The 9748-nt window shown below is 36.6% G+C and overlaps 1 protein-coding gene across 1 annotated transcript; it reads right to left on the bottom strand.

Annotated features, from left to right (window-relative positions):
* Positions 1330-8080, bottom strand: LOC107619081 (F-box protein SKIP19-like). Its single transcript, XM_016321288.2, has 3 exons — positions 7863-8080; positions 7295-7704; positions 1330-2248 (listed from the first exon to the last, which is right to left on the bottom strand). The coding sequence occupies exons 2-3, from the start codon at positions 7621-7623 to the stop codon at positions 1441-1443; spliced, it is 1137 nt and encodes a 378-aa protein (XP_016176774.1). The 5' UTR covers positions 7624-7704; positions 7863-8080; the 3' UTR covers positions 1330-1440.

The following is a 9748-nucleotide window of genomic DNA, read 5'->3' as shown; positions in this document are numbered from 1 at the left end:
TTTTAGATACTCTTTCTTTCTTTCTAAAAAGTAAAAACTAACTCAACCAAAAATCATATCTTTATAGACTTAGTAGATCGTTTTAGAAGGTAAAAAATTGTAGAAAAGAGAATTAAATGGAGAGTCTCACCTCAAAGTTCGGTTAAAATCCATAGAGATCCTTGACTAGGAAATCAGCCACCATTCCAAGTCCAACCACCAAACAACGAATACTTAACTGAGTAGCTAACATATATAGGTACACCAACTAATTGATCATAGAGGACTTGGGATTAACAATTAGTGACAACCCACTTTAGCCCTGAAACAGTACAACCAGAAACTTGCATATTTGTTCTAGCAGATATAGTGTTACCGAAACACACTTATTTTTGAGAGCCAATGAAAGTCTCCTGAAAAATTTTTGTCTTAGACGCTTAAACTTGCTAACGAATATGGTCTCTCAATCTTCATCCTCATTTCTTCTCTTAAGCTTTTTCTTTTTTCTTCTTCTTCCTAAGTTTTTTCTTCTATGTGGGTAAAGAAGCTCTAATTAGTTCTTTTGGGATAATCTCTCAATGTTTCAGACAACACCACTTTATTGTAATTGATTTAATTTCAATTCAATAAAATATTCTTACCTTTAGGGAAAAAAAAGAAATACTTCCATTGTCACACAATTTTGAAAAATGTTATATTTACGTTGTTCTTTTTGTATATTTTTATTTTAAGAATTTAAAATAAAATTAAAAGTTATCTTATATATATATAAGGTGTGAAAAAAATGGTTTATAATTATATAACAAGGTCACAACTATATATGGTAGTTAAGCGAGGGGTGACTATGAGTAGCTTTAAGATGATGGACAAATATAGAAGTGACACCTAACAATTAAAACACTGATCAAAATGTTGTTATATATATCTTAATCGTGCTAATGATTAATCCAAAAATGCTAATCAGAAGTTATTTACCACCGTGGCAATGTTGGTAATATAACAAAAACCAAATGACATAAGCGTAATTGTCATTTTTTTGTAAGTTGCAACCAGATTGATCCATATTTGTGACCTGACAAAGGATTTCAAGGTATCGAGAAAAATGGTGGGCGAAGGTTTTGAAGATCGATGAACAATGGCGAAAAAGAATACAAAGTGAATCAACTATATTGCATGACGTTTAAGTTATTTCTTGTGGTTGGGAACTTTAATCCAAAGTTGCAACATATTACATAGAAAGAGAAACATGTAAGTGGGGATTTTGGGGATAGAAGAGGTAGAAGAAAATTATGAAGACTGTATAATAATAATAATAATAATAATAATAATAATAATAATAATAATAATAAATGTCTCAACAAACTTATATTATCCAAGAACTTCAAACAATTTTTTATTTTTGATAAGAGACGAAATTAAACCAATAAAATAAACATGACCTATATAAAAAAAAATTATAATTTAAAGAAAGAAAACATTAGACTGCAATAATTCATGTGCATCTTCCATTTCATAATATATGCTTTTTTGGTTATTAATTTTGCATTTCTTTCTTCCATGTTTCTTCTTCCATTTGATTTTAGCATTATTCTTCTTTCCCCTACTTGATCCTAAAATTAATCCTTTATACAGTAATCTTGGATTTTTAATACATTCCCATATAGCATATATTTCCTCCCAATTTGCTTCATCCAAATTTTCTGCCTCTGTATATCTTTTTTCTTTCTCGGCTCTCTCAGCTTCTTGTTTTTTAACCCTCTTCTCGCGTAGATACTCGTATAATGCATCCTGGTATGCAGTGTCATAGCATCGTCCCCAAAATTGAAAGTCAAGGGGAGCATCTGGATCTCTAAAATCTTTTAATTGTTCATCACATCTTGTCCTCAATATCCCCTCCAACTCGACATTGTAACAGTTGCGTAAATCCAGAGATTCAAGATGAGAACAACCATTAAGAATGGCGCTCAAGCCACTGTTGTCGAGGGGGTTTCCAACAAGTTGAAGATGGCGTAAGTTGGACATATTTTGTGCAATAGCAAATGCTTCTTCGTTACCGCCACAAACAAAACCATTATTGTCGTTAAATTTGAATGATTTCAGAAGAGGACAACCTCGGCCAATTGCTTCTAAAGCAATACTAGATACATCGGGACAAGGGGTAATATCAAGTTCCTCCAACAATGGAAGCTTTTCAGCCATCTCACATAATCCTTTGTCTGAAATTCGATAGCTTCGAACAAATCGCAAGTGTCGCAATTTATGACATCCCCTGTTAGGAATCACCATACAAACTGTTAGTTTTTAAATCCACAATTAATTTGTCCAAGTCACTTATTTAGATAACTCAATAACAAAACACCATAATCATAATAATATACTGGGAAGATAAACAACACACAACAATAGGCTTTTTTATTAAAATAAGTAAAAAAAATACATTATTTCCTCATATATGCATGGTATAATTTATTTGCCAGAATACGCAGCTCCATTTCATGGAAGGCAGCCACGAAATGGATTTTGCCCCCATCTCACTCCAGCCGCCCACGAAATGGGCCAGAAGTCCAATTCATGGTCAGCGCCCAAGAAATGGACATGTCCAGGTAAGCGTCCGCGAAATGGGCCAATACACTGATGGTACATGCAAATTGGACCAGGTTGACATTTCTGGCGGGCCTGACGCGAAAAGGAACCACTTCAGTTGTACTCCACACGAAATGGAGGCAGGAATTCACTATAAAAAGGGGCTCGGAAGACAGTTTGCAAGCATGGTTGAAAATTTTTGGTGTCTCACCGGAAAATTCATCTCAAGCAACTCTCTCCTCTCTCTATGTGTTTTCTTTCTTTCTAAAATTCTGTAGTTGTTATTTTGTTGTGTCTATGGCCACTGAAAATGTGTACGTTGTCATATATCCTAATGGAGAAATTTCTGTTACATCTGAAGGTGTTATATTCGTTTGTGATGATCCACTGTGGATAATGACCCCGCTGCAGTCGTCTTTGGAAGAGCTGAAGAACGTGATCCTGGTGAATACCGGTCTAGTTGGAAAAAAAGAAATCACGAAGTTGACTTACAGAATGCCAGTTGCAGTGGCCAACTCGTTTACATATCAGAAAATGCAGATTAAATCTGACCAACAAGTTTCGATGATGTTTTCTTATCATCGGAGCATTGAAAGTATTTACTCACTAGAGCTGTGTGTGTGTCTCCAAGATCTTGGTGGAAGCTCCTCTAGTTCCAATAATGTGGTGAATAATGTGGTGCAACCTGGAAATTTCGTTGCCGCGGATTTGATGCCATTCCAGGAGATTGTTAGAGCTCCTAGTCCCAAGTTCAACGCCTTTGTCACGCACGGACAAACTGGAGGAAATCGTTGTACACGTCCTCCCCCTTGTAACTGAGTTGCATCACCAGAAGGTATTAGTGGTGGGTTGGCAGACACTTCCGACGAAGATGAGATCGAAGATGATAGTGGTGAAGAAGCTGAAGTGGTTCCTGAAACCCAACCCGTTTACCATGAGAGGGATCTTCCGAGTCGTGTTGAATCGGTTGGTGGGTCAAGCGGTACTCCAGGCCACTATCTGTCCTTAAATCTCGGTGCAATGGGTTCGACCACCGCTGAAGACACACCAAGCAACTATGCTTTGTCCGGTGAGATGGAGCTCGAGGTCGGTCTAAAATTTCTCAATAGAGAAACTGCCATGCTTGCCGTAAAGAACTACACCATTCGTAGAGGTGTGGAATACAAGGTTGTAGAGTCGGATCAAGCTAGGATCAGACTAGGACGTAGAGAATAAAAGACGTCGGCCCTGCATGAAGGAGACATCATAACCTGGTCGTAGAGATGACACTGCGGTGTCAGTGATAGGCGGATCTCCTCCCCGCGAGTATGGGCTGTGGGTGTGTGGGGTGACGACTGCTGAGGTATGAAATGGTCCATGCCGTCAAAAAAGGAAGAGAAGTTCATCCAACCAACTCTATCCATAGAATCAATCAAGTCCTGTGTGCCACCCCCTGGGATGATCCACCGACCTCATAGCTACTCTGTTGTGGCATGAATTGCTGCATGGAAGGTGGCTAAGGTTGGTCTCCTGCCATGTAAGGTTGAGGGTAGTAGAAATCTCCGTGAAGATGAGGTTGTTGCTGTGAATGATGTGATCCGACCTCAGGCTCATCTTGTGGCCGATCTTGTTCGGGAAACTCTACCTCTTCGAACCCCATCCCGGAAGCTTGCTGATGTCTTTCTCGTCGCGTTCGTCGGCGCCTACAGTCTTGTGGAACATCAGGTAACCTTACCATCGGTACTCTTCCATACTTTGCAGGTACTCCAGGAGGAATGTCATCCGTCCGCGGATCATGCAATGCTTCCGGGGCGGATAGAAACCTACGGGTCCTGTCACAGTACCATCTATAGTAATCCAGACTAGGATGTAAGGTGTCGGCCCGATCAATGTGCAGACGATATGCCTCGGTTCGGCGACTAGCCCAAACCTCAAACCAAGTTGACAGGCGAATGGGCCACCACCCATCGTCATTTCGGGCCGACTGTCGATGGAATGTGTCGATATTCAACGGAGGGTTCGGCGGTCCTTGTCTTCCTCCAAATTGACACAATACCCTGTCGATATTTAGAATCTCAATCCACCAAAATAATATTAGAGGTACAACCAAGTGGTAGAAGTCTCCATGAGGATGGCCGAGAAATTCAACAGGCACTCTCGACAGAATACGAGGATCCATGTACGGCATCCAATTAAACTGCAAAAAGCGGACTATAACGTAAACAAGGTATTAAAGGCATCTCCATATCTAAATATTAATAGAACATAAACCGCACCTCGTCCACTTGCAGGTTGTCCAACCTGAGGCGGTGCCTGAGAAGGCGTTGCTCAGCATAGTCATTGTGTCCCTTCTTTCCTACCCACCTGATGCAAAACCAGTACGTGCAAATAAACCGTATAGTAAACAGCGAAGGAAAATGTATGATGTAACTAAAGCTAGAAGGATATGACAAAAATTACCACACTTTGTAGCTAATGGAAAAGTATACGAAGTCGTCACATCTGGTGCCCAGAACGATAGGCTATAATAAATCCACGACATTAACAACGTATGACAGCCACCCATACCTTCGACGGTATAATCTGTTGCCAAGCACATGGCTCGATATAGCCAACAAAGACATGCGCTCCCCCAACTATAACTGCTAATAGCATCAAAATCGGCAAGCAAAGGTAGGTAGCATACATAGACTGTGTTGTTGGCCTTGTCCGGTAGTAGCACGCCGCCCAACAAATATAGAATGTAATAACGGGCATACTGGATCATGACATCATCTGCGGCATCCAACGGCATCTGTTGAAGACGACTTCTGATCCACTTCAGCCTTATGTTATACTTAGTTGTCCCTACATGTCCGGGTGGTACATCACCAAGTAGCTCTTCGCACCATTGCCATATATCTCTCTGGTGAAACTTGCTCCATGACCTAAGAGTTCCACTAACAGGCTCGCCATCAATGGGTAACCCTAACTGCATAGCCACATCCTCTAGTGTTATGGTACAGTCACCCCACGGGAGATGAAACGTGTGCGTCTCGGGTCGCTATCGTTCAACAAATGCACTTATCAGCGGATTGTCATACTCAAAACGCCTTATTAAGGACGCATAATAGAATCCTGTTCATCGTAAATAAGGTTTAAGTCTTTGCCGCCTGAGATCCATGCTTAGATCCACCGGCTCTGACGTGAAAACATCAACAAGTGTGCCATGCGACGTCAGAACACGTGCGGACTACAACACCGAAAACGAAATACCACACTTAAGTTTACACTACCAAATATTAAATAATGATAGAGACTAATAACAATATTAACCACACATGACACTTACCTTATGAATCAAATGTGCGGCAATATGCACTTCGTCTAACCGATTAAGATTTTCTTCCACGTTCATACCACTACCATCCCCCATGTCACACTTTTATATTCAAGCCATAATACAAAAATATTAGTCAAAACTCACTTTTTTTTTCCAACTCTCTTCCACGGTTTGCATTACCCAACCCTCTCTTCCACTATTTTTCACTGCATGGAATACTTGGTTCCCTACCCCCCTTTAAATACACAAACCAATTCATCAGTCCCAACCTTGCCTCCCCAAGCGACCAATGCATGCTTGTACGGGACTAACGCACTGCAACTTGTAGCTTTCACCGAAGACCCATGCATTTCGTGTCTGCCCCCATTGAAATGGCCATTTCGTTGGAGCCGCAACCGAGGTTGCCCAATTCGCGTCTGCCACCCAAGCCTTAGCTCATTTCGCGGTCACCTCACCTGAGATCACCATTTCACTGGCGCCGCCCCGGATATGGCCCATTTCGTGGCTGCCATAGGGGAGTTAGTCTCGCACGCAGGTTTGTCAGTCTTTCTTCAACTATTTCGTGAGCGGCTAGAGTGACATGGGGAAAAATCCATTTCGTGGATGACTGCTGTGAAATGGTGCTGCGTATTCTGACAAATATTTTCATCCATGCGTATTTGAAGAAATAATGTATTTTTTTACTTATTTTAATAAAAAGCCCACAACAATAATGCATATTCGTACTCTCTATTAACATTTGAACTTCACTTTGAGAAGTAACAATAAACATACTAAGAATACAAATTTAAAATACAAAATACATATTAAAAATGTATTAAACTACATATATATTTATGAGTAATATTACATGTACACTAAAATCAGCCACCTGTATAAAATACATGTTGAAATATAAATACACATTAAAAATAAATTAAATCACACATATATTTATACACAAATATATTAGTAATTGATTTTAGTAGCTAATTTTGATGTACAAATAGTATTTTTATATATTTATATATAAATACATAATGACTAATTTTATTAGCTAATTTTAGTATACAAGATAGCACTTTTTATCCTTTATATATGCACGAATTCTAATTACTATCTTAATAATTAAGAAACACTTAGCCATGAGATTAAGACTTGTTTATAATGATAACACTTCAAACATGTGTGAACAATCTTTAATTTTAATATCTTTTCTTTATTCATGCACACTTAGTCATGTACACTTATCTAGTTAATAATAAATTTTGTAATTCATGAAGCTTTTAACAATTTTTAACAATTGTAATTCAACTTGAATTCCTCAACTTAATTATAGATTATCGATGAGCTTATTATAACTACCAATACAAACATCACGTTAAAAATCATATGCCAATAAATGCTAAAAAGTAATTTGATACAAATAGAAATGAAAAATTTTGAACTTACGAGTTAATTATATAGCTGAGGAGATCATCGGTACCAAAGGAATGGATAGTTATGTCTATCAACAGGCCACAACTACGATCAATTGCATGGCGGCACATCTCCCCCAATTTATAGTCCACTGAATCGCGCATACCAATATCGCACATGTTGATGGTGCGCCACATGAGCGGATCCATGCAGATGCGGTGCCATATGCGGCACACGAACTGAACACTGGTTAAGATCTGAAATGTGGTAAGTTTTCCAATGATCATCAAAGTGAGGTCATGCGGAAGATCCAACCAGTTTATTTTCTTGGCAGGCCTTGCAAGAATGGATCGGTACTCCATGGCGATTTGCAAAGTTCATAGGTTTTGGTGTTGGTGTTGCCCCCAGGCCGCAGAGAAGAACAGAACTTGATAGCCCAGAACCTATAAAAATAAATAGTTAATGGATTAATAAATTATGTCTTTTTCATGGTCTCCAATGGAACCCTAACCCTAGAAAGCTTGACCGATCCCTAAATCATGAACAATGCATTATATAGAAAGAGGTTGAAGGAAGAGGAGGAGCCAAAGGGGAGGTTTACCTGAACAGTGTCCACGATGGGGCAGAGTGGGATAGGAGGTCTGGGGAGAGAGCGCACCGAGATTTAAAGAGAGGCGACAATGGAGGAGGTTACACAGGGTTCCATTCTTCTTTCGGATGCGAAACTCGGGTCGGGTTAGGTTTCGAAATAGGAGGCAGGGTCGCAAAATCATTGAATAGCGATGAGGATAAAGAACGGAGCGTATGGTATGAAAATATTGAGATTTCATTTTATATTTAAAATTTATTTTTAGTTTCAATTTCAAAATTCAAATTGATTGCGTCAGATTATCTTTTCGGAAGGATGAAAAGATGATATGGCATGACATATGATGTGTGAACAAGAGACACCATGAGAATAGTGATGCATGAATGCTATGTATGACATGGAGCAAGTTGAACATGAAACATGTTTGAAGCAAGGCTGAGAGCAATCATGGATTTTTTACTTTAATCTTAATCTTTATCTTTATCCTTATCTTTATAATCTTTATAATAATATAAACGGGAGCTCTTTATCTTTATCTTTATCTTTATAATCTTTATAATAATACAAATAGGGAGCTCATATGCTGACGCTCATACGAGAATTTATTTGCTTAGGTATCGTCACTCAAATTTTTTAGATTTATATACAAATGGGGAGCTCATATGCTGACATGGCGCTCATACGTTGAGTCTGAGAATTTATTTGCTTAGGTATCGTTACTAAAAATTTTTAGATTTATATTTATAAATTATAAATTATTATTTGCTTAGTTGTTATTTTCAAATTTTAAATTATTTGTTTGGGTTGTTATATTTAGGTTGTTATTTTTTAAATTTTAAATTATTTTATTTATGTTGTTATTTTTTAAATTTTAAATTATTTTACTTAAGTTGTTATTTTTTAAATTTTAACACTATATTTTAAAATTTTGTTGATTCTTTTTAGCATTATTTTTTAAATTTTTGTGAAAAAATTACAGCTACATATGTAAATTTAAATATATATTTACGTTAATTTAGAATTTTAAAAATGGTTAATATATTTATTTACTTTATCTATAAATTTAATTCAAATTTAAATTAAAGTCAATCAAATTTAAAAAATTTTAGCTATGAGTCAACTATAAAAGTATAAGTTATGAGATATGTATAACACCACAATTCAAAATATATCAAATCCTTTCTTTATATACATAAAAAATTTAAAATTTCTCTACTTATTCTAATGGCTGATATTCACAAGATCGCAGAAATCAATCTTATAATCGACAATTTGTGACGTGAGTTTTCTACTAATATTTTTTATTTTATTTTAAATTTATATTATTTATATTTTAAATTTGTTTGTTTATCCCCATCTAATTGTTCTTTGATTTTTGTTTATCCATTTTAGGGAGGAAAAATACACACCTCAGTTAAGAGGGCTCTTGTGTCTCGATTCGTGAATTTGTTAAAGGAAGGAATATCTTACCAAATAATATATTTTGGTGTTGGACTCAATGAGGGTAACTTCAAGACTACACATAGTGAGTTTTGCCACTCTCAATGTTCTTGGGTACAATTACACCTACTTAGTTGGTAAGTTTATTGTTTTAGAAAAAGTATAATTTATTTATAAATTTATTTATTTTATTGATAATTTCGGCTGTGTTTTTTCTTTTTAACAAACTTATTGACAACAATTTTTTTTTATTTTAAATCATTTAAGATGTTGTTGGATATCTTGCTGGAATTAGAAGTGAGAAGACTCTTAAAAAAGATGACAAATCTTCCAAGTACACTATTATTGAATTAGAGATTGACGATAGATAATCATATATTTATTTTATTTGATATTTTCATCTTTTTAAATTGTTATTTTAACTTATTTTATTATGAATATTTTTATTAATATTATTA

This window comes from Arachis ipaensis, chromosome B09 (assembly GCF_000816755.2).
Source record: "Arachis ipaensis cultivar K30076 chromosome B09, Araip1.1, whole genome shotgun sequence".
In the NCBI taxonomy this organism is placed as follows: domain Eukaryota; kingdom Viridiplantae; phylum Streptophyta; class Magnoliopsida; order Fabales; family Fabaceae; genus Arachis; species Arachis ipaensis.
The sequence above is the reverse complement of the archived record's forward strand: the minus strand, read 5'-3'. Positions and strand labels throughout refer to the sequence as shown.